The sequence below is a fragment of the Chiloscyllium punctatum genome, chromosome 1 (genome assembly GCF_047496795.1).
Source record: "Chiloscyllium punctatum isolate Juve2018m chromosome 1, sChiPun1.3, whole genome shotgun sequence".
NCBI classification, from domain to species: domain Eukaryota; kingdom Metazoa; phylum Chordata; class Chondrichthyes; order Orectolobiformes; family Hemiscylliidae; genus Chiloscyllium; species Chiloscyllium punctatum.
In genome coordinates this window covers 104687861-104714194 of record NC_092739.1, presented here as the reverse complement: position 1 = coordinate 104714194, position 26334 = coordinate 104687861, and the positions used below count along the sequence as shown (strand labels likewise).

The window sequence follows — 26334 nt, the reverse complement described above, 5'->3', positions numbered from 1 at the left end:
ACCTCCTCGCGGGAGCATGAGGTGGCGCCAATGCAGTCATCAATGTAGCAGAGGAAGAGGTGGGGAGTGGTGCCGGTGTAATTACGGAAGATCAACTGTTCTACATAGCCAACAAAGAGACAGGCATAGCTGGGGCCCTTATGTGTGCCCATGGCTACGCCTTTGGTCTGGAGGAAGTGGGAGGATTCAAAGGAGAAATTGTTAAGGGTGAGGACCAGTTCGGCCAAACGAATGAGAGTGTCAGTGGAAGGGTACTGTTGGGGACGTCTGGAGAGGACAAAACGGAGGGATTGGATATCCATGGTGAAGATAAGGCGTTGGGGGCCGGGGAAACGGAAGTCTTGGAGGAGGTGGAGGGCGTGGGTGGTGTCTCGAACGTATGTGGGGAGTTCCTGGACTAGGGGGGATAGGACAGTGTCAATGTAGGTAGAGATGAGTTCAGTGGGGCAGGAGCATGCTGAGACAATGGGTCGGCCAGGGTGGTTAGGCTTGTGGATCTTGGGAAGGAGGTAGAACCGGGCAGTGCGGGGTTCCCGGACTATGAGGTTGGAAGCTGTGGGTGGGAGATCTCCTGAGGTGATGAGGTTCTGTATGGTCTGGGAGATGATGATTTGGTGATGGGGGGTGGGGTCATGGTCGAGGGAGCAATAGGAAGAGGTGTCCTCGAGTTGGCGTTTGGCTTCAGCGGTGTAGAGGTCAGTGCGCCAGACTACCACTGCGCCCCCTTTATCCGCTGGCTTAATGGTGAGGTTGGCATTGGAGCAGAGGGATTGGAGGGCTGCGCGTTGTGAGGGTAAGAGGTTGGAGTGGGGGAGGGGGGACGACAGGTTGAGGCGGTTAATGTCCCGACGGCAGTTGGAAATGAAGCGGTCGAGGGCAGGTCATTGGCCAGCGCGGGGTGTCCAGGTGGATGCAGTGTGTTGGAGGTGGGCGAAGGGGTCCTCGGAAGGTGGGCGGGAGTCCTGATTGTGAAAGTAAGCTCGGAGGCGGCGGCAACGGAAGAATTGTTTGATGTCACGTCGTGTATTAAATTCATTGATGCGTGGACGGAGGGGGATGAAGGTGAGTCCTTTGCTGAGGACTGATCGTTCGTCCTCAGTGAGTGGGAGGTCCGGAGGGATGGTGAAGACTCGGCAGGGCCGGAAGCTGGGATCTGGTGTGGGTGTGGAGCTGGGAGTGGGGTCGGAGCCAGTACCTGGAGTGGGTGTGATGGTGGGGAGAATGGGGGTGGAGGCATGAGCTGGGGTAATGTTGCCCTCGGGGTTCTGGGGTGTGGGAATAGTGACAGTGGGGTCTGTGGGGGGGCGTGTCAGCAGAATGCAGGTGAGTGGCGCTGGTGGAGGCAGAAGTGGTGGTGATCATGGCAGTAGGGGTGGCGGAAGTCACTGAGCGTGTGGCATCAGCGATGATGTGAGGGCCGGAAGTGGCTGTGGGAGTGGCCATGATGTGGGCGGAAGTGACATCATCGCTCAGCGTGGGGGTGGTAGCTGCGTCAGCCGCATGGCTAATGGCGTTTCCGAGGCCCGGGGAATCTTCTGGAATGTTTGAGGAGCGCTGGTTATGGAGGTGGGTGGATAAAAGTTTGTTGTACTTACAGTTGTTGATGTTTGAGATGGAATTGAAATACTGTTTGTTGAGAGTATGAATTCTCCTGAGGATGTAGTAAAGAGTGGGTCCTTTGCGATTCTGAGAGAGTGTGGCCCTCAGCTGAGGCAGGGATGACTGGAGAGAGGTTAGGTGACGGCGCATTGCTGCAAGCGTGGAGCGGAGGATCTTGAAGGAGAACTGTTGCTGGTGTTTTTGAATCTGTAGTCTGTACTGTTTGTCCTGTTCGGGTCCGAACTCTGCTGGTTTAAAGGTGGTCTGGAGTCCGTGTGGGATGAGTTGGTTACGGAGGCATGCACTGAGGAAGCAAATGTGGCTGTGGTACAAATGGAGTGCATTTTCTTCGACAGTAACAAAACACTTACTAAGCCCATTCTGGGCGTGGTCGCAGCCATTGTCCATTTCCAGCATTTCCATTTTTGAGTTGCATGAGTATGAAGGCAACAAAGTAATCAAGACTTTCTTCCTCACATTCCCTGCTGAGCACATCACTCCTGCGTTGCCAGTATGTTTTCATGTTATGAGATACTTCTAACTCCTGTTGAAAACATTCAGTATTTTGGGCTCAACCACTTTCTGCGGCAGAAAATTTCACAGGCTCATCACTCACTGAGTGAAGACATTTCTTCATATTTCAATCCTAAATGGCCTAGACTGTAGTATTCTTAGTATTCTTAGACTGTGATCCCTAATCTGAACTCCCCAGTCCTCAAGAACATCCTGTTTCTTTCCAGAGTCTGCAAGATTTCCCTACTTCCTCCCATTCCTTTAAACTCCATTGTATCAATTCCTAGCCAATCTTCTCTCTTCATATGTAAGTCCTGCCATCCCAGGAATCAGTCTCATAACCACTCCATCAATAGCCAGAGCATCCTTCCTCAGATAACGAGACAAAATCTGCAAACACTAGTTTAGGTGTGGTCTCACGAAGACAATGTACAATTAAAGCAAGATGCCTCTGCTCCTGTGCTCAAGTCCTCACACTGTGAAGGTCTACATACTACTTGCTGCCTCCACAGCCTGTTGTACCTACATGTTTACTTTCAGCTACTGGTTTACAAGGAGACCCAGATCTTGCTGCACCTCCTCCTTTCCCAATCTTTTGGGATTCAGTTAATAATCTGCCTGCCTGTTTTTGCCGTCAAAGTGGATAACTTTACATTTATCTACATTGTACTTCATCTGTCATGAATTTGACCACGTACTCAACTCTGCAGCCTCCTCACAGTTCACCCTCTCACCCAACTTTGTGACATCTACAAACATGGAAATATTACAATTATTGACCTTACCTAAACCATTAACATATACAGAGGAATCTTGATTATCCGAATATCGGATTATTCAAAGGAGATCTCGAGGTCCCGATAGAAACATTATGTCACAGAGTTGTTTCAACCTTGATCGTGTCTTTTGTTTACAAGTACAATGATTAAAACCGAACTTGGCTCATTGAAATACTGCCGAGAACAGTCCTGGACAGTCCAAGTACCATCTCCAAATGGTTGACCTCCCATCCTCTGTCTCCCACACTTTCCCTGGAATTCTACACAGGGGTGTACCCTGAACCACCTCCCTTCCTAGAAAATCTCCCCAACATTGCCCTCGTTTGGGGGGTGGGTAGGTTCGGATGGAATTGTGGCCAGGCAGGGGGCGGGATGGAGGTGGACAGGGTTGGGGGAAGGGGTGGGAGCAGATGGGGTTTGGAGGCGGGTGGGGGCTTGTGCGCCGTGTGCTGCTGCCTAGTCTCTTGAATGGGGAGCAGGCTTCACAGGAAACTCTAAGCCCCAGAGAAAATCAATTAACCGAATAATAAATTATGTGAACGAAATAGTACCCGCCCATCTCATTCGGATAATTGAGGTTCCTCTCTATTGTGAATATCTGGAATCCAAATGCTAATCGCTGTGCTTTCCCACTAGTCACGGACTGCCACACAGAAAGTGAACCATATTCCTACTCTCTTTGTTTTTCTGTCTTCTGACCAGTTCTCTATCCGTGTCATTAATCTACCCCAGTCCCATTCACTTTAATTTTACTTACTAATCTTTTACATGGGACCTTATCAAAAGCCTTCAGAAGGTCTAAGTAAATCATATACACTGGCTCCCCTGATTAATTCTCCTCGTTACATTCTCAAGAAAAATAACCAATTTGAATGGACAGATCCAACATATGGGTGACTAAACCTCGAACTGACCTCTGTGCAGTCCCCGACTGACTCACCAATAATTGCAATCTGATTCACTATGCTCATAGCAGCATCCCAATGAAAGCTGCTGGTGCATACTGTATCCTCAATACAAAAGAACTGCATTGTAAGTTGATTGTCGATGTGCCATGAGGGAGCGATAAGACTGACGTGTCTATGCCAAACGGTGGTGAATACAGGTGGTTACTGCCAATTGAGTATCCCTGAGTTGTTTGTGATTGGTGGCCAAGATGGATGCCCGGTAAAGCAAGCGGCAAGCTGGAATTGCAGTTATCCACTCTGACTTTCAAGTTAGTTTTTAATCCAGCTTTGGTAGAATGGGAAACTACATATCAATGAGACAAGATTAGATAACTACGGCATGCTAATGCATTCAAAAAGAATGACGTGACAGTCACTGCTGAGATTCGCTTGTTGCCATTCAAAAACCTGGTAAGTCTGACTTTTATCTCTCAATATTTAGAATCAAATTTCTGCCACTGTCTCAACTATCTTGACAATGCATAATTCATTCAGAAGCTAGGTAGGTTCTGTATATTTTCTCATACACTTCAGTTAGATTTTCCAAGTGGCAAACCATTTTGCAGTCTCCCCTATTTCAAACACAGTGTACCTTTTTCTGATTTTCAAGGTATGATCCAAAAAAATCGTACACGGCACAGTGGCTCAGTGATTAGCACTGTTGCCTCACAGCACCAAGGTCCCCAGTTTGATTCCAGCCTCGGGGGACTGTCTGTGTGGAGTTTGCACATTCTCCCTATGTCTGTGTGGGTTTCCTCCGGGTGCTCTGGTTTCTTCCTATAGTCCAAAGATGTGCAGGCCAAGTGAATTGGCCATGCTAAGTTGCCCATATTGTTCGGTGCATTAGTTAGAGGGGAATGGGTCTGGGTGGGTTACTTTTTGGAGGGTCGGTGTGGACTTGTTGGGCCAAAGGGCCTGATTCCACACTGTAGGGAATCTAATCTAATCTAATCTAAAATAAATGTATATGGTCTCTTATGTGTATTCCTTTTCCAGTTTTGCAAGCAAACTTGAATATCAGGACTTTTTAAATGTTCTTATGTAATGATTGTGTTGCCAATGCTCCTGACTTTGCTCATTTTTTTATTTGGGTCTTTTATTAGAATGAAATGTATGTCAAAGTTCTAACAGATGATTGAAATATATTTTCAAAAATGTATGAATGAACATGTATGTAATGAGGGAAAAAGGCCAAATTTGAGAAAGTAGTGGATGCGGGGACAATTACAGTGTTTAAAAGACATTTGGACGGATACATGAAAAGGAAAGGTTTGGAAGGATATGGACCAGGAGCAGGCAGGTGGAACTAGTTTAGTTTGGGATTATGTTCGGTATAGACTGGTTGGACTAAAGGGTTTGTTTCTATGCTCTATGATTCTATAACTCTGTGTAGCATTTTGGGAATAGCTGGAATGTGTGGTATTTGCCCCAGGCTGAACCTGGCTCTAATGAGTTGAATGAAAGGAAGATTTTGGTATTATCATCGGTGGTCCCTTGCAGACGAGCACGACTCGGTGACCCTTCCTCAGAACTGCCAGTTCTGAATCAGACCTGAAATGTTAACTCTGATTTCTCTCTGCAAATGCTGCCAAACCTATTGAGCTTTTCCAGGAATTTCTGTTCTTGTTTCTGATTTACAGCATCTGTAGTTCTTTCAGTTTTTATTCTGTTACACTTGGCGTAAGTGGTGGTCTCAGAAAGGAGTGGGTGGGGTATGGGTGTGGCAGCGCACTCCTTTAGCTGTTTCCGCCTGACTTCCATTTTTTCCCAACAACAAGTCTCGAGGTGCTCAATTCCTTTCCAGATGCTCCTCCTCCACTTTGGTTGGTCTTGGACCGATGATTTCTAGATGTCAGAATGTTGCATTTTGCCGGTGAGGCCTTCAGGGTATCTGAAGCACTTCCTCTGTCCACCTGAGCTCACCTGCTGTTTTGAAGTTGGGAGTAGAGCACCTGCTTAGAGAATCTTGTGTCAGTCACATGGATGATTTACCCAGCTCATTGTAAGTGATCAAGGGCCAATGCCTCAATGCCGGTGATGTTGGCCTGGACACTAATGGCCAAACAATTCCATCATCCCATCACATCCCAAATGTATCTGATTTTGTCTTCCTTTGGCAGTTAAAATTCTGCTGAGCTATTTTAATATTCTAGATATTTAATTGGAGGGCCAGTCACATTATTGTATTTCTCGAATAATAATTAAGAAGCCTGTGCTAATGATATGGAGATATGAGTTGAAGTTCTGTTAATAAATAAATCTGGTATTAAATAACATAGCTTTAATAGAGGCTTTGTAACTATCTGGACTTTGCTGTGAAAAAGCATTTTTTAAAATAACTATGAAATAGAAAAGAACATTTTTTTCTTACAGAGACAGCTGTAAATATTGGTTATGCATGTAATATGCTGAATGAAGACATGAAAAACATATTCATCATTGACGGCAACAATTCAGAAGAAGTATGTGTAGAACTGAGGTAAATACGCTAAATTTGACTCTTTCTTGTGACATTGGAAAATAATATGAGGAATATGTGGCAAAATTCCAGATTTGTCCAAGAAACAAGGCCAAGAATTCAATGTTGCAAATATACTTTAATTGTGTAAATTCTTTCATATAGTTAAGGATTCTAAAAAAGCTTAACAAAAGAAAGTTAAGGATAGTGTAAAATTGAAAGACAAATGTGCAGTATGGCAAATGGTAATCTGAAGGATTGGGAACATTTTAACAATCAAGATGAACAAAAAGAAATTATAGAGACATAAGATATAAACTTTGAGGGTAAACCAGTATAACACCCTCATTCACAAAGAGAGTGAAACTAAAAAACAAGTAACAATAGGCCAATGAGCTTAACAGCTATCATTTGGAAAATCTTAGTGTCTATTTTAAGAAATATAATAGCAGGATGTTTCAAAATACCTAATACGTTCAAGCAGAGTCAGCATTTTGCCTCCCAAAGGGGAAATTATGTATGGCAAATTTATTAAAATTCTTTGAGGAGGTAACAAGCATGAAAGGTAAAGGGCAATCAGTAGCTTTAGTATGTTTGGATTTCCAAAGTGTTTTTGATAATACACCACGGCACGCTGGGGTTTGTGTGTCAGCATGGATAGACTATTGGCTAATTTATAAAGACAGAGAGTTGGGATAAAGTGGGCCTTGGTGAGCTACAGCCTTGGTACAAACATGGGTAAAAGATTTGAATTCCATAGGTGAGGTCTGAGTGGCTGCTCTTGCCATCAAACCACATTTGACCAAGTTTGACATGAAGGTTCCCTTCAAACTACAGTTGATGGGAAGATGCTTTGACCATTGAAATCATGGTCCATAGTGTGGTTGTGGAAAAGCACAACAGGTCAGGCAGCATCAGAGGAGCAGGTGAATCGATGTTTGAGGCATAAGCCCTTCATCAGCAATGCCTGACACAAAGGAATATGGTTGCAATATTTTGGAGGTCTGTCATGTCGGCTCCAGAATCTCTCTGCAGGAGTTCCTCAAATTCAATATTTTCTCTTCAACTTGGCCAGAGATGATGTGACACAGTGCAGATGGGTCTTGAACCCAGACCACAGAGATAGGGACACTAAAATTGCACCACAAGAGCCCCTCAGAACAATCTCCTTAACCAAATCATAGAAACACTACAGTTTGGAAACAGGCTATTTGGCCCAAAAAATCCACACTGACCCTCCAGACAGCAACCCACCCAGACCCATTCCCCTACCCTATTACTCTATATTTACCCCTGACTAATACACCTAACTTACACATCCTTGAAAACTAAGGGCAATTTAGCATGGCCAGTTCACCTAACCTGCACATCTTTGGATTGTGGGAGGAAACCGCAGCACCCGGAGGAAACCCAAGCAGACACTGGGAGAATTGCAAACTCCATATAGACAATGACCCGAATTGAACCCAGATCCCGAGCACTGTGAGGCAGCAGTGCTAACCACTGAGCCACTATGCCACCCAACATTTTCAGCTACTTCATCAATGACTATCCCTTCATCTTAAGATCAGAAGTGGAGATGTTTGCTTGTGATTGGGCAATATTCAGCAAAATTCACAACTTCAGATACAGAAACATCCCATGTTCAAATGCAGCAAAACCTGAACAGTATCGTGGACTGACAAGTAGCAAATAAGTTTCATGCCAAGTAAGTGACAAAGATTGGCCATCTCCAACAAGAGACAATCTAACTATTTCCCCTTGATGTTCAGTGGGATTACCATGACTGAATTCCCACTGTCAACATCCTTGGGGTTACCATTAAACAGAAACTCACTGGACTAATTATATACATACTGTGGTTACAACCAGGTCAGAGGCTTTGAAAACAAACAACTCACCACCTGCTCCTGACTCGCCAAAGTCAGTTCAGCACCAACAATGCACAAGTCTGGAATAATATGGAATGCATCTACTTGTGCTGATGGTTGCACTTGAAACGACACTCAAGAAACAGTCCAAAGCAGGTCATTTGATTGGTACCACATCCACAAACATTCAGTTCTTCCACTACCAACGCTACATAGCAGCAGCAATCTGTGGGAAGTGCACCCAACTCCAGCTCCTCGAAAACCGCATTAGGGAACTGGAGCTGGAGCTGGGTGAACTTCAGATCATTCATGAGGCAGAAGGGGTTATTCCCTTGTTGTTGTTCCCTTGTTCAAGAAGGGAAGAAGAGACCTGTGAGCCTTACTTCAGTTGTGGGTAAAGTGTCGGAAAGGGTTACAAGAGATAGGATTTATAATCATCTACAGTTGAATAATTTGATTAGAGATAGTCAACAGAGTTTTGTGAAGGGTATGTCATGCCTCACAAACCTTATTGAGTTCTTTGAGAAGGTGACCAAACAGGTAGATGAGGGAAAAGCAGTTGATGTGGTGTATATGGATTTCAGTAAGGCATTTGATAAGGTTAGGCAAAAGTGAGGACTGCAGATGCTGGAAACCTGATGAAGGGCTTTTGCCTGAAACGTCGATTTTCCTGCTCCTCTGATGCTGCCTGACCTGCTGTGCTTTTCCAGCACCACTCTGATCTAAACATTTGATAAGGTTCCCCATGATAGGCTATTGCACAAAATACGGAGGCATGGGATTGAGGGTGATTTAGTGGTTTGAATCAGAAATTGGCTAGCTGAAAGAAGGCAGAGGGTGATGGTTGATGGGAAATGTTCATACTCGAGTTCAGTTACTAGTAGGGTACCACAAGGATCTGTTTTGGGTCCACTGTTGTTTGTCCTTTTTTTGAATGACCTGGATGAAGGCATAGAAGGATGGTTTAGTAAATTTGCGGATGACACTAAGGCTGGTAGAGTTGTGGATTGTGATGAAGGATGTTGTAGGTTCCAGAGGGACATAGATAAGCTGCAGAGCTGGACTGAGAGGGGGCAAATGGAGTTTAATGTGGAAAAATGTGAGGTGATTCACTTTGGAAGGAGTAACAGGAATGCAGGGTACTGGGCTAATGGTAAGATCCTTGGCAATGTAGATGAGCAGAGAGATCTCTGTGCCCAGGTACGTAGATCCTTGAAAGTTGCCAGCCAGATTGATAGCTTTGTTAAGAAAGATGTGTTAGCTTTTATTGGTAGAGGGATTGGGTTTTGGACCCATGAGATCATGCAGCAGCTGTACAAAACTCTAGTCCGGCCACATTTGGAGTATTGTGTACAGTTATGGTCACCACATTATAGGAAGGATATGGAAACTTTGGAAAGGGTTCAGAGGAGATTTACTAGGATGTTGCCTGGTTTGAAGGGAAGGTCTTATGAGGAAAGGCTGAGGGACTTGAGGCTGTTTTCGTTAGAGAGAAGAAGGTTGAGAGGTGACTTAATTGAGAGGTATAAGATAATCAAAGGGTTAGATAGGTTGGACAGTGAGAGCTTTTTTCCTCGGATGGCTAGCACGAGGGGGCTTAGTTTTAAATTGACGGGTGATAGATAAAGGACAGATATCAGAAGTGGTTTCTTTACTCAGAGACTAGTTGGGTGTGGAATGCACTGCCTACAACAGTAGCAGACTCACCAACGTTAAGGGCATTTTAATGGCAATTGGATAGGCATATGGGCGAGAATGGAATAGTATAGGGTGGATGGGCTTCAGACTGGTTCCACAGAACAGCGCAACATTGAGGGCCAAAGGGTCTGTATTGCGCTATTATGTTCTGTGTTCTGTCTACAAGATCCACTGCAGAAATTCACCAAGGTGTGAAATTCAACACCTTCGAAACCAACAACCACTTCTATCTGCAGGACAAGGACCGTAGATGAATATAAATACCACTATCTGCAAGATCCCCCACCCCCCAAGCAACTTCCCATATGATTTTAGTGTTGCTGGGTTAAAATCCTGAAACTTCCATCCTAACAGCATTGTAGGTCTACCTTCCTGAACTGGATTGTAATGGTTCAAAAAGGCAATTTAACACTACTTTCTCAAGGACAGCTCGGAATGGACCATAAATCCCACGTCTCACAAGTGAATAAAATTGTATTTTTTTAGAGGTCTTTTGGTCAAATGAGCATTGGAAATAAAAAGGGGGCATTTCCACACAGAAATAAAACATAATTCATGGAAATAAACATGCTGATCGTACTGGACCTCCAATTTGAAGTATGCAAGATTAATTGGACAGTATGCATCATACATAAGATTTACTCTTTTTAGTCTTTTACTCTTTTTTATTCTTCTCTGGGATTTGATCCCTCCTCCAGTGATGATAGCATGCAGATTGAAAGAGATGGTTGGAGATACATAATATGCAAAGTGCGCAACTGTCCAATGACTTTTATTTATACCCCACTGCCTGGCTGTCCAAGTTCTAACAATGGCCAGAGAGAAGAAATTGTTATTTTCTTAAGCCTGCAATCTGTCAGTTTACAAAACTGTTAATAGGCCTGACCGAGATGCAGTGTTTGAAATTTGCTTTGAACTCCCTAAAATATAAATGCTTACAGGAGGTTTTTACCATCATGTTATTGAATTGGCCATTCTATCTTTTTGGTAGATTGGGGCTCTGTAGCCTCCATGTTCCAGCTGAAACAGGTAATTCCCACCAGGATTATTGATCTCTTCAGGCTGGTGGGTACCTGAAGTGGCTTCCCATACCAAAGGAGTATTACAATCATCTTTCAGAAATGTGCAAAGTAAGGATTCTCTTCCTCAGCACCACTTATTCCAGATGGGGTGGTTACTGGAAAATTCCTGGAGTTTGTCCTGTTTATGTATTTAGGTATTAAAGTTAACTTATAGAATAGACAAATAATTGGCAATTGAATATCAACACTGATTTTTTTTAAGAAGAACTAGAGGCCACTTTTTATTTGAAAGGTGCAAGTCGACGTGAAGCAGAGAAACAAGGGAATCTTGGAATGTAAATATACCAAAATCATCACAGGTTAGCAAGACCATTAAAAAGATATTAAGCACTTGGCATTTTTTTCCAGAGGAATACAATTAAAAAATAGGAAAGTCATGTTAAATAAAAACAAAATACTGTGGATGCTTAAAAACTGAAATAAAACAGGAAGTGAATTTTGAGAAGATTTGTAGCTCAGGTTGAGGTTTTGGATGTAGGTTTGCTCGCTGAGCTGGAAGGTTCGTTTCCAGATGTTTCATCACCCTACTAGGTAACATCTTCAGTGGGCCTTAAGCCAAGCACTACTGATGTTTCCTGTTTTCTATTTATATGTTTGGGTTTCTTTAAGTTTGTGATGTTATTTCCTGTGGTGAAGTCACTTCCTGTTCCTTCTCTCAGGGGGTGGTAGATGGGGTCTAACTCGATGTGTTTGTTGATAGAGTTCCAGTTGGAATGCCATGCTTCTAGGAATTCTCATGTGTGTCTTTGTTTGGCTTATCCTAGGATGGATGTGTTGTCCCAGTCGCAGTGGTGTCCTTGTTCATTCGTGTGTGAGGATACTAATGAGAGAGGGTCATGTCTCTTTGTGGCTAGTTGGTGTTCGTGTATCCTGGTGGCTAGTTTTCTGTCTGTTTGTCCAATGTAGTGTTTGTTTCAGTTCTTGTATGGTATTTTGTAAATGACATTAGTTTTGCTTGGCATCATGGTAGCCAACAAACTCACCAACACACTAAAACAGCACCTAATGAACTTGAAAGACCCTATACAGACAACAAGCAAAACTAATGTCATTTACAAAATAAAATGCAAGAACTGTAACAAACAGTACATTGGACAAACAGGCAGAAAACTAGCTACCAGTTTACATGAACACCAAAAAGACATGACCCTCTCTCACTAGTATTCTCACATACGAACGAGGAAGGACACCAGTTCGACTGGGACAACACATTCATCCTAGGACAAGCCAAACAAAGACATTCCTAGAAGCATGGCATTCCAACCGGAACTCTATCAACAAACCCATTGAATTAGACCCCATCTACCACCCCCTGAGAAAAGGAACAGGAAGTGACTTGGCCACAGGAAATGATATCTCCAACCCAAAGAAACACAAACATATAAATAGAAAGCAGGAATGTTCAGCAGTGCTTTGCCTGAGGCCTATTGAAGATGTTCCCTAGTAGGGTGACGAAACGTCTGGAAATGAACCTTCCAGCTCAGCGAGTAAACCTACATCTGTAAAACAGAAAGGTTTAGAGAAACTCAGCAGTCTGGCATCAAATTTGGAATGTGGAATAATTAACATTTTGAGACCAACATAACCCTTCTTCAGAACAGTTCAAAGCTGAACCCAGATGCGTCCAGACCTGCCGTGTTTCTCCAGCATTTTCTGTTTGAAACTTATACCTGTATTGAACCTTTTTCAGGCCACATTCTTCTCCATGCACTTCTAGCACTCTTATTAGTTTGTAATATTATAAGCTTGGAGAAGGAGGAGAGAAGATTTACAAGAATTATGCCAGAAATGCATGGCATAATCAACAGGCTTCTGTCTTAAAAGAAGATGACCTCGTGAAGGTATTTAATTTTATAGCAAGTTTCGATGGAGTGGAGACAAAGAGAATACTTCTTCTTTTGAGTTCAAGCATATAGACCATCATTATCATAGTCACCAAGAAATCTAATAGGACATTCAGAAACTAACTTCTTTACTGTAAGATTTATGAGAATGTGAGCTTCCTACGAGAGAGAGTGGTTGAAGATATGGTATAGATGCATTGAAGGGAAAGCTGTATCTGGGAGAGAAAAAAAATGCACAGTGTCTTCATGCACCAGCTAGCGAAAGTAAACATGTATGCAGGTGCACCAGGTGTTGAAGAAGGCAAATGATACTTTGACCTCTATAGTGAGAAGGTTCAAATTCAGGTGCAGGGACGTTTTACTGCAGTTGTACTGTACCTTGGTAAGACACACCTGGATTATTGTGTGTAGTTTTGATCTTATCCAAGGAAGGATATATTGGCTATTGAGAGAGTACAAAAAACGTTTACCAGACTGATTCCTCAGATGGCAGTACTGACCAACAGGAGGAGACTGAATTGATGAGGACTATATTTTCCGGAGTTGAGAATAATACAGGGGGTTGGGGAAGGATCTCATAGAAACTTATAAAACTCTAACAGGTTAAGAAAGGGTAAATGTTGGATTGATGATCGATAACTGGGGAGCCCAGAACCAGCGGTCATGGTCTAAGGATAAGGGGTAGATCTTTTAGGATAGGATTAGGAGAAATGTCTTTATCCAGAAAGTGATGAGCTGTGGAATTCTCTGCTGTAGGAAACTATTGAGGCCAAAGTATTGAAGAATTTCAAGAAAGATGCTGATGTAGCTCTTGGGACTAAAGGATCAAAGAATATGGGGAGAAAGCAGGAATACAGGAATACTAACTTGGATAATCAGCTATCATATTGAATGGTGGAGCAGTCTGGATGAGCCAAATGGCTGACTCCTGATTCTATATTCTATGTTTCTATTGATTTAGATTAAGTAATTCTCAATTTGTGTATAAACACTGACTTGAACTGGTTGGACCAAAGGCCTATTTCTATGCCTGTATCCTATGTAGATAAAGTAAAATTAATGATTTAACATTTTAAGGTGGAGAGAACTTAATCTATATCTTATATCAAATCAAATTACTACTTCTCTGTGTTCAGAAGGATGACACATTTTTGTAAGTTTTCCTTCATCATGTATTTGGTACATAATTCATACTCTTCTATACATAGAAAAGCTTCAGCAATAATGAGAAAGGAGGACCAAACAGAAATCAGCATCAAGCAGTTAAAGAAACCAACTTTCATACCTGAAGAAAATGTTGATGGGGAGTATGGGCTAGTCATCAGTGGAGACTTACTGGTAAGAAACCCTTGCATCGCACCTTTAAGGTGGTGTAATTTACCTTTGTTTATTGAAGAGTAATATTTGAATGTGATTATTGAGAAACTTGGCAGAATTTCCATGATAGCTCATGCTATCCCAGAGAATATGATGAGGTTGAAAACATTCTAGTCATCTTGTGGAGATATCTGATTAGAGCTATAACATATAGAGCTTACTGTGCAGCTTGGAATTGCTGTGCTGCTTAACCCACTAATAATATGTTGACAAGTCTGGCGGAGGATTTGAGATCAGTAGGAAAGTCTCCGAGTGTTCTCAGTTGAAGGTCTGGGAGGAGGAAGGTGAGAATTGGTTCGTCAAGAGGAGGAACAACTGCCAGAAACAGGCTACTAAGTAGGTGGACCCCATCCAGGCAGTCTGAATGTGATTGTGATCTGTTTATAATGGTGATCCCTCTCGATGGTGTGGTCAGCCATTCTTGCTTCCTAACTGGGAAATCGTCTTCTGTCTCCTGACTGTCCATCAGACATTCTTGATAAATCAGTCTTAATATTTGTGCACAATGTAGCACACACTCCACTGATTTTTTTGTATACAAAGTTTCCATAAAAGCAAGAATGATATCTCTCACAGTGGGGAAGAGTTCAGCTATCCGGCACCTTCCTAGCACTTGCAAAATATCTTAGCACCCTAAGCAAAGCACAAAAAAAACTGAATGCTGGAAATCTGAAACAAGAACAGAAATAGCTATAGAACAGCAGCAACTGTGGAGAGAAAGCGGAAAATCATTTTGGGTTCAGTGAACCACCTTCAGAACCATTAGCAAATTGTAAATGTTTCGGTTTGGGATTGATGAGTCCTTGGCAGCATAGGTTAGAAATGAGCTAAAAGGTAGGAAACAGAAGGTAGGTATGGATGGGCATTTCTCAAACTGGAGACAAGTTGAAAGTGGTGTTCCCAACGATTTTGAGATGGACGTTGAGAGCAAAATTTCTAAATTTGCAAACCCTACTAAGTTAGAGAGAATAATGAATTATAAGGATGACACTGAGTGACTTCACAGAGACATTGACAAGTTGGCCAAATGGACAGACACCTATCTGGCAGATGAATTTCAATACAGAGAAATGTGAGATAGTACTTTTTGGTAGAAGAAATATGGAGAGATATTACAGAGATTTGAGGGGAGAACTGGAGCAGAGAGACTTTGAGTTTCAAGTGTTTGATTCCCTGAAGGTGGCTAGGCTAATTGAAACAGTTAGATGAAAGTGAAGACTGCAGATGCTGGAGTTTAGAGTCGAGAGTGTGGTGCTGGAAAAGCACAGCAGGTGAGGCAGCATCCAAGGAGCAGGAGAATCGACGTTTCGGGCATAACGGTTTATTGGATCCTTGGATTTATAAATAGAAGCAAGGAAGCAATGCTGCACTTCTACAAATCGCTGGTCAGACCACATTTGGACTATTTAGTTCTTGGACATTTAAGGAAGGTTGTTAAAGCCTTGGAGACTGTGTAAAGCAGATTTATTAGAATGATATCAGGAATGAGGGATTTTAAATGCAAAGAAAGATGAAAGATATTGAGCTTATTTTCCTTGAAGCAGAGAATTTGAAAAGGTGAGTTTATTGACATGTTCAAAATTATGAACAATTTTGTCAGGGTAAAGAGGGAAATTCTGTTTCTACTAGTACTATGTTAGTAACTAGAGATCATAATTTCAAGATTGTCAGCAAGACAGGAGTCAGATGAGGAGAAACTTCTTTACTCAGAGAGAGTTGTTAGGATTTAGAATGCACTGCCTGGGAGAGTGGTGGGGGCAAATTGCAGAGGAGGTTTCCAAAAAGAGTTGGAAATATATTTGAAAGTCATGAATTTAGAGGGCTACAGAGATAGGACTGGTCAGTAGGACCAGCTGGGTAGCTCTTTTAGGAACCAGTACAGACACAATGGATCAAATGGCCTCCTATTGTACTATAAAATGATTGTATGTTTCTAAAAGTCACTGGACCTGAAATGTTGATTTTGCTTTCTCTCCACAGATGCTGCCAGACTTTTTCCAGATATTTCTGTTTATGCTAACCTTAGCATCCTGTTCTGTTACTTTCACGAGTGTTATTGAATGGGATGTACATAGCAGACAATAGGTAGTTAAAGTAGTATCGGAGTCCTACATACAATACTGGATACTAATTTTGATTGATTAATAATTGAGTTTGTGCAGCACAACCAAATCTGGGATATAGTGTGGATGATCAGGCACAAGAAGTCAAGTTTAACACATCCAGTATTACTTCTGCTTCACCGTCTCTGCCAAGCAGAGGGAAATAAAATATATCCCACTGTTTTTTTTTCTGCTGAGGCATACATGTTTGTAAACAGGTGTGTCCCTTTAAGGATGCAAATTGCCATTCTACATTCCTGTAATTGCACTTCTGAAATTAATTAAAGATCAGAAGAAATGCTTAACTAATAAGTACCTTTCTAGGGGTCTTGTCGTGCAGTGGTCATGCACCAGTCGAAGGTCTGGATTCAAGTCTGACTTCAGGCTGTGGAGGTGTGTCATAATATATCCCAGCAAGTTGATTAAATAAGACCTTCCTTTCACTTTTTCTAGATAAATAGGAATAGAAGTTCAAAATACCACCCATGATTCAATTTAACATTCTGATTTGCTGCTGTTACAGAAACCACTCAATTTTATTTTTTTTAAATCGAATCACAGTATCAATTTAACCATCACACCATCCAATAAAAGTAATATAGGAAAGATTAAAATCGATTAAAGTAGACTTACAAACCTAATTCGTACTAGTTCTACTCAATCCTAATTTATCTTGACTAACATAGGCAACAGTCCATGCCCTAGGTTAAAAAGACTTGACCATGTGAGATCATTGGAATCAATAGCCTGAAAAGGAAGACAACTTCATAATCTTTTCTACTAAAATCTGTTAAAAACAGTACATTTCTTCACCTTGGAAAATGCTAGTGATATAATAAGCTTTTTGAGTAAAGAGTGGATGGGACAAGGGCATGGAAGGTCTGTGATAGGGTGGAAGACAGGAAAGATTGACTGATTTAAGATTTAATCTTGGGCAAAGGGAATGTTGATAATGAAGAAAAGAAAAAACCAAAACAAAAGATATGCCTCAGGAAGGTGTGCTACGGTGTGAAAGCAAAGATAAGAGAAAACCAAAGCATGAAAGAAAAGGAAACTAAATGGAAGGGGAGAATTTATGGTCTGAAATTATTGAACTTAATGTTGAGTTTGAACGGCATGGAAAATGCAGTGCTATTTGTTGAGCTTCATTGGAAAAATCAGGAAGAAATGTCAGCGTGAGAGCAAAGTGGAGAATTAAAATGACCAACCTCTAAGAGTTTGGAATCATGCTTGCAGATTGAACAAAAGTGTTCTGTAAAGCTGTCACAAATCCATATTTGTTCTCCTAAATGTAAGGGAGTCCACATTGTGGTCAGAACTTGCAACAGAGTAACTTGAACAGAAGTACACATACATCACCACTTCATCTGGAAACAACATTCCCTCTATTTTGTCTAGGCTAGTATAGTTTGAGTGGTATACTGTCTACACTGAGCAGAAGTGATATTGTGATTTTCTTCAAAGTTTGTTTATTATATATATTACATTTTAAATTTATTTGTGGACATCCCTGACATACACAGGCATTCTGACTGCACATAGCAGTATTATGCAATGTGAAATATTAAAAATGTATATTCATATTATTTCACAGTTATAGATATTTACTTGTTATAGGTATTCAGCTGATAATCTGAGGACTGTTTAGTGAGGGCAGTGTGTACACCACATATACTGAATGACCAAAAGAGATACTAGTAATTTATTTAATCCTTTGTTGGGAACTTTTCTCTCCTGTCTTTAATTGTATTGATATTTTGTCCAGATGAAATATACAAGTTAATTGACATCAAGTTGTGTAAGTGGCCTATTTCTAATCTATTTCTGGATTTGCACTTAATTAAATTGCTGTGGCTAAATCCACACTCTCAGTCAGCATTTAATGACTGAAATGTTGTACAAATGTCTAGAAGAATGGACATTTCTTGAAACTGGTCATTGTTTTAGGGCACAGTTCATTAAATGACTAAATGTCTGATTTTTTCACAACTATAAATTTGAACTCAGAGTATTCTTCACATATGTCTTTGGCCATATGTTCATCATAGTTGGGTATAATGAGTGGCACGGTGGCACAGTGATTAGCACTGCTACCTCACAGTGCCGGAGACCTGGGTTCAATTCCTGCCTCAGGCACGTTCTCCCCATGTGTGCGTGGGTTTCCTCCCACAGTCCCAAAATGTGCAGGTTAGGTTAATTGACAATGCTAAATTGCCCCTAGTGTTCGGTGAAGGGGTAAATATAGAGGAATGGGTCTGGGTAGGTTGCTCTTCGGAGGGTCAGTGTGGACTTGTTGGGCTGAAGGGCCTGTTTCCACACTGTAAGTAATCTAATCTATAAAAGTGGACTATTTTGATATCAGTCCCATAATATTGTCTTTTCAAAATTCATAATTGGTTGTGTCAGCGATTGCAGCCTTAGCAAATACATGTCACTGTCATAATTCCTCTTCTGGAAATCTGCTTTCCAAGTGGTTACATAGCAGTTGAATCTTGAAGATTTGCAGCAATATCCACATCACAGATGAGAGCAGGCAGAACCTTCTTAATTGCTTCACTTCAATAAACACATTTACCTTGATACTAAATATTCAGTTTATTGATCTTGGTCTTTGAAAATAGCATTGCCTGAGTTGTTGTTAAACTGTTTATTCTGTTCTACTGTCACGCAGTGTTGCATTCTCATGCAAGCTCGTGTTATATGAAATCACGCAATAGAAATAACGGGGTCTATGGGAAAAACAGAGTTGAGCAAACCACCTAGCCTAACACAAGTAATAGCACAGTCTAAGTAAATGTTAAAATCATATATTTTAATGAAATAATGCAATAAATTTAACTCTTTCAGGAGTTTCTGAGTTTGCTGAGTTCCAGTACTATATTAAGGGGCTGAGGGTCATCATCAGCATCATCATTACTTCCAGTGCAGTTATGGATGCAGAGTTACGACGAAAGAAAATATTTATTTCAGAAATGGGTGGCTGTGGTTCATTGTCCTCAGACTGTTTCTTGGGGGTTGGCTTTAAAAAGACGTCTAGTTTTTGCTGCTTTGCCACCTTTCTTCTTTCACAAAGAAGCCAGATAAGACTTTATGCTATGATCTGTTATCCTGCGGCGTTCTGCATAGTCATCATTATCTTCTAAGAGCTGCAATTGCTTCTCAACTTTCCCCAGAATCAAAGACAAAAGAGAAGTGCAAAGAAGAACTTCATCCTCTTTATTTTGAGCTTCAATTTCCTCCGCAGCCACAAGTTGTTGTAGATCAGTCTCCACTTCTTCAAAACCAACTTGCTTCGCAAGAACTCCTCTGACAATTCAACGCCTTCAAAATCATGAAGAAAATTTGGGAGAAGATTCTGCAAAACATGCAAGCAGTCCTTATTGACATCACCCCATGTCTCCACAATGATGTCAATAACATTCTTAATGTTAAAGCTCTTCCAAAATTGAAGAACACTGTCCTTATTATCCTGCTTAGTAACTGCAATCAGCTTCCTGAATTTGCACCTTAAATAATAAGCTTTAAAAGCTGCTATTGCACCCTGGTCTATGGGTTGAATGAGGGAGGTTGTGTTCAGAGGTTGAAATAGCACTTTGATGTTTTTAGAAAGCTCACCAATAGTGAGAGGATGGCTTGGTGCATTGTCCAGAATGAGAAGAATCTTGAAATCCAAATCCTTTCTCCTGCAATAATTTCTAAAAATGTTCTTGAAAACATCAGCAATAAAGTCAGAAAAAATTTGGCCCAACATCCAACCTCATTTTCTTGACCTGAAGCAAACACTTCGAGTGGATTTAAGGTAACCAGGAATGGAATCACTTAAAGCCAACGGGAGTTCGCGTTTTAAAAAAAAAATCATTCCCCAATTCGCCCAACTAAATTGGGTTGACAAAATGTGCATGATAGGAGAACGACCTGTACTTCAACACATGATCATGACTTTCTTGTACAGAAAACAAGTATGCATTCATATTTACTGCAAATATGACATTATCAGTGAGAAATTCCACCATATCAGAATTTGTCTTTATGTGCTCTGTATGCTTCACCCTCGTCTCACAATTTCCTGGTGTTTTGATGAGCATTCGTAAAATTTAACCTATGCTTTGGTTTCATAAACTAATTAATGGCATCTATATTCACTTTTTGGCTTAAATGTTGTTTTCAGTAGTCCAATATCCTGCCATTTTTTATCAGTGCTGAACTAAACTCCGGTGTTTGCTTCAAAGCAAATAGTGCAAATGACATTATCCGTTTCATAATAAATGAAAATCTCACTGATTTGTATGTTATATTTCTGTGTTGAAGGTGGCATTTTGATCTTGATGACCTTGGAAAACATTGCTTCTTGAAATGTGCACGGGATTTCTTTTTTAGGGAACTTGAAGACTTGAAGCTTTTCTTTTGGACATATTTTAAATTTGTCTATATACATTGATATATTTACTTCCATGGAATGGCAGCCTGCTTCTCAGGTCTCGTGCCTTGTTCCTATAACTTTTGACCTCAAGTAGAGGTGATGTGACCTTACATTCTTCCCCTTCCCAGAGCATGCTCGACAATCAGTAGTTTTTACAATTTGTCTAGAGCTGGAAGCAATTGTATAGCAGAGTAGTGAATTCAGAAACCTCGGCTTTGTTCTGGCACATGGAAGATCCTAGGATTTATAGCTGTCTGTACGTGCCATTGGGAACATGTTGTGTGGAGGTCTGGGAAGGATTCCTTTATTGTCTCTCTATGTCTGGCCATCTGGCACGTGAAAGAATAGGGGGCGTGTGTAGGTTTTGATTTTCTGGGGCACAGTTGCACATGCGCAACTTTTAGGGAATATTACATAAAAAGTGTTTGATTCCTTGGATGGTGAGAAGAGAATGAGAGATTAAAAGAACAGATGTTTAATCTGCGTTTGTGTGGAAATTGGTCATGGAAAGGAATGGGCATGGGGGAATTCTGGACTGGACCAGGATATCACAAGGGTGTGGTGCCTTGGAATGCTAGAAAGGGCAGGGAAGAGAAGATATGTTTGGTGGTGTTATCACACTGAGGTGATTTCGTTAGGTAGCAGGACTTCACTATTATTACAGCGATGTCAGGATGAGAGATGCCTTTAAAATCATTGCTACACAATGATTGTGTCATTAAACCCTTTGAAAAAAGAATCATTTTAGATAGTTTCTATCACTTGATAAAATTACGAATTTCTACTGAATCACTGGTAATGTGTATTTCTCTCCAAATACAGGCATATGCTTTGGAAGATATGGAAATAGACTTCTTAAAAACAGCTTGTCTTTGTAAAACAGTTATCTGTTGTCGTGTAACACCCCTTCAGAAGGCTCAGGTGATAGAACTGGTGAAAAAGTACAAAAAAGCAATAACATTGGCAATTGGAGATGGTGCAAATGATGTAAGCATGATCAAAGGTAAGTGAGAATAACACTGAATTGGATATTCAGATTTTTTTGCAGAAATTTCACTTGATAACTTTACATAAATGGAAAGTATAATTGTTGAAACAAAAGAAAAGGTCGAGCCTAGGGAATCACTAAGGGATCAGAGAGAACTTGCTATGCATGTCTTCTAATCCTTAAGGAAGAATGGTAGATAAAGTGGTTAAGATGTTTGCCTTTATTAGTCATGGCATAGACTTTAAGGGCGGGGAGATGATCCCATAACTGTATAAAATGATGGTAAGGCCACATCTAGAGTACTGTGAGCAGTTCTGGAATCCACGTTTATAGGATGGATGTTATAGCTCTGGAGAGGGTGTGGAGGAGATTTACCAGGATGTTGCCTGGGCTGGGGATTTTCAGTTATGAAGAGAGACTAGATAGACTAGGTTGTTATCCTTAGAGCAGAGGAGGTTGAGAGGAGACATGCTTGCGATGTTTAAATTATGAGGAACATAGATGACAGAGAGAAACTGTCTCCCGTGATGGAGGGTTCAATGATCGGGGGCATAGATTTAAGGTAAGGGACAGAAGAAATGTGAGAAAAATATTTTATATCCAGAAGCTGGTGGAAATCTGGAACTCACTGTCTGTAAGGGGTGGTCAAGGCAGAAACTGTAAAAACATTGAAGAAGTTTGGATTTGCACTTGTGATGCCAAGGCACACAAGGCCAATGCAAGAAAATGGAATTAGTGTAGTTAGAAGGTTATTTTTGGCTATTCTTTGTGGCACAGAATTCCATAGGCTCTCTGGGTGAAGACATTTCTTCTCATTTTATTCCTAAATGGCCTACCCTGTACCTTATGACTGTGACCCTTGGTTCTGGACTCCCTTGCCATGAGGAATAGTCTCACTGGTCCTGTTAGAATTGTATCGGTTTCTATAAAAATCTCACCCGCCCATTCTTCTAAACTCCAGAGAATATATTCCTCAATGATCCAGCTAGTTATTTCAACAATATTGAGGTTCTGCACTACAAAATGTCTAACTGATTGTGTGATTTGAAATTCGCCATTTCTCTGGTACTGGCCCATATTTTTTTTAAAAATGAAGGTTTGTGGGCAGAATCTCTACAATTTGCATTCTTCCTTTGACTGAAACATATAAAATCCTGAAGGGTCTTGACAAGGTATATGTGAAGGGGATGTTTCCTCTTACGGGAGAATCAATGGGAGGTGTCAATGTTTTAAAAAATCGGTGTAATCTATTTTAAGGAGAGATTAGATGATTTTTTTTCTCAGAGAGTCATGGCTCTTTGGAACTCTCTGCCTGATTAGGTGATGCAAGCAGAATTCTTGAATCTTTTTAAAGCAGGGTTAGATAGATTTGTTAAGCAAGGTGTTGAAAGATTATTGGGTAGGTGAGAATGTGGATTTGAGGTTACAGTCAGAGCAGTCATGATCTTATTGAATGGTGGAGCAGGTTTAAGGGGCTGAATGACCTGGTCCCACTGCTGACCGTGAATGTTTTTCCTTGGAGATGTTCAGGCCAAGAAAGATCGATAAAAGTATTCAAAATCATAAGAGGTTTTAACATAGAAGTAAAGAGAAAATGCCTCCAGTTGTGAAAGGATCAAGAATGAGAGTGTGCAGCTTTAAAAGAAGCAAATGTGATATGAGGAAGATGTTTTTCACACACCTAGTGGCTAGACTCTGGAATGCATTGTTAGGAAGTGTGGTAGAGACATTTCAATCAAAGCATTAAGGAAAGAGTTAGACAATTATTTGAAATGGAACAATCTGCAGGGTTAATGAGAGAAGGCAGGAGAGTGACACAAAGTGAAAATGCTTGCTTCGTGATTTTAGATTTTGGTGTTCGTGGTCACAGTTATCTAATATAGGCTGTAGATTATATGTAGGAATTTTCAGACAGTTTATTGAGTGTGTTAAGAAGTAACAGTTTAATGTGCTACATTACTTAATTAAACAAAGAATGGAAAAATATGACCCATAGCAGATGAGAACACTTTACTGATTCCTAAGCCATTCTGTAAAATGGAGAAAGTGATGGTGAACCTCTGCAGTTTGGAATAGTGTGGTGTTTATCCCTGATGGTTCATACTTGTTGGTAGTAACAATCTTTGTTCTCCCCTCAAATTTGCGGTCTTGTGTTAGTAAGGTCATGGCTCGTTCTTCTGGACACTATCATGCGCTTGCTGTCTGTCTCTGTCTCTTGCTTAACACACTCACTTCCCAACTACAGCTTAATGTATTTTATTTTGGGGGCTGGCAATTTATGTGTCAAAGACCTGTCTAAATCCTTTAGGCCAATGATCATGGGCAGCTCGCATGATACAAGGATATCCATTGTCTGGTGACCTGCCTTCACCTGAGGGTTAAATTACTACTCTTTCTATGAACAAACATTTTTTTGAAGCAGTACTTTGATTTTAGAGTACATATAGTGTTGTGTAAATCATAAGTTCAGTGGTACATCATGACCTCAATAATTTTTGTGAATCATTGGCTTTAAATTTGGGAAACTGAGGAGCGACATGCTTAGATTGTGGTGCTCAGGACCAATTGATTTCCACACCAAGGTATTTGAGGTCTCAATAGTATTGAATGCAAAACTATTGGATTGTCTGGCTCTCTTCTGGCTCTCCAATGTCCATTTAGGGAAGGAAATACCATCCTAACCCAGTCTAACCTACATGCGACTTCAGGTACACGCCACTGTTTGACTCTTAACAACCTTCTGAAATTGACAGAGGAGCCACTCAATTGTATCAAACAGCTACGGAAAGTCAAAAGGGAATAAAGCCAGAAGGAACACCCAGCATCAACACAAGCATCAGAAGGGCACACCCTGTCAACCCTTTCTCACATCTGAGGCTATTGGCAAAACTGGAAGATCTGTCCTACAGATTGATTGAGCAGCAGACTGACCTAATCTTACTCAGTAAATCATAGCTCCAGCCAAAGTCCCAGAATCCTCCAAGTCTATTCCTGAGTATGACCTCCCTCAAAAGCAGATTAAATCCACCAAAAGTAGGAGCAGATTAATTAATATTAGGAGGGAGTTGTATTGATTTTGCGCCTAATGATTTTAACTCTCAGAGGTGTTCATTTACCAACATAGGATATGCAGTTAATGAGAACACCATACCTTAGTTAACATTTTGAGGAGCATTTTACCTTGTCAATTTCACAAATCAGTTAAGAGTTGTTTGCATGCTGGTCCACCAAAGGTGACAGAACTATCAGTTCAGCCAGTCTCTGAATCAGACTTGGAAACAAGCTGGCAGGTTAGAACACATAACATGTGTCAGTGTAAAGCTATGAAATCTGCAGGAAACTTCAATATCTCCTATGACCCCTTTACAAGACTCTCACTTTAACTTTAAAGTGTCAAATGTATTCAAAGACCATGCCGTATGAACATCGTAGATCAGAGATTGTGATCAATATAATTAGTAACAATGCAATACTTTAATCTGTATGCTCTATGTGTATGGATATACGTATTTGTGAGGCTATGTGAATGAGATCAGATGTTTTTGACCCTGTGTTTAATTCAAAGGAAAAGTGTGTGATAAAATTGCTTTTATTTTTGACGTTTACAAAATGTTCCTGAAAACTATTTAACCAGGATACTCCATCAAAGTGGGACGGTAAGAAATAGGGACAGGAATAGGCTGTTTGGCTCTTCGGCCTTAAATATACGTAAAGGCTCAGCCCTACAGCTCTCTGTGGCAAGGAGTTCCCAAGATCCTCATTCCTCTGTTAGAAGAAATTCGTTCTCATCTTAGTCTTAAATTGGCACCCTTTTGTTTTGAGACTATGCCCTTTGGTTCCAGACTCTCCCATGAGGGCAAATATCCTCTCCACATTTACCCTGTCAGTGCCTTGAAATCATATGTGTTTCAATGAGATCTTTTTTCATTTTTCAAAATGAGTAGAGTCCAAACCTGTTCAACCTTTGCTGATAAGATAATCCTTCTAGTGGACCGTCTCTGAACTACCTCAAATGAAATAATATCTTTCCACAAGACCATAAGATATAGGAGCAGAATTAGGCCATTCAGTCCATCAAGTCTATCCTGCCATTTGATCATGACTGATATGTTTCTCAACTGCATTCTCCTGCTATCTCCCTAAAACCCTTAATCCCCTTACAAGTCAAGAAGTCATTTATCTTTGTCTTATATGCACTCAATGACTTGGGCTCCACAGCTTTCTGTGGCAGTGAGCTCCTAAGAGTCACCACCCTCTGACTGAAGAAATTCCTCCTTATCTCTGTTCTAAAGGACCATCCCTTCCCCTGAGGCTGTGCCGCCAGTCCTAGTCTGTGCTACTAGTGGAAACATTTTCCCCATGTCCACTCTATCCAGGCATCACAGTATTACCCCCACCACAAATCCTTCTAAACTCCATTGAGTACAGAACTAGACTGTTCCACATTCTACAAGCTCTTTATCCTCTGGATTATTCTTGTAAACCTCCTCTGGACCCCCTCCAAAGCCAGCTCACCTTTCCTTTAATTTGGGGCCCAGAAATAATGCTTACAACATTCCAAATGTGGTCTGACATGAACCTTATACAACTTCAGTAGTATAGCTCTGCTCTTGTATAATGTATAACCTGACAATTTGCCACATTGTATTCCATCTG

General features: G+C 41.1%; 1 protein-coding gene across 1 annotated transcript in view; it reads left to right on the top strand.

Annotated features, from left to right (window-relative positions):
- atp8b5b (ATPase phospholipid transporting 8B5b) overlaps positions 1-26334 on the top strand; it is a 278562-nt gene that overhangs the window by 224334 nt on the left and 27894 nt on the right. The window contains exons 20-22 of the mRNA XM_072571671.1: positions 6212-6317; positions 14000-14129; positions 21513-21693. Coding sequence (XP_072427772.1) covers positions 6212-6317; positions 14000-14129; positions 21513-21693 — 417 coding nt within the window. The remainder of the gene's footprint in view (positions 1-6211; positions 6318-13999; positions 14130-21512; positions 21694-26334) is intronic.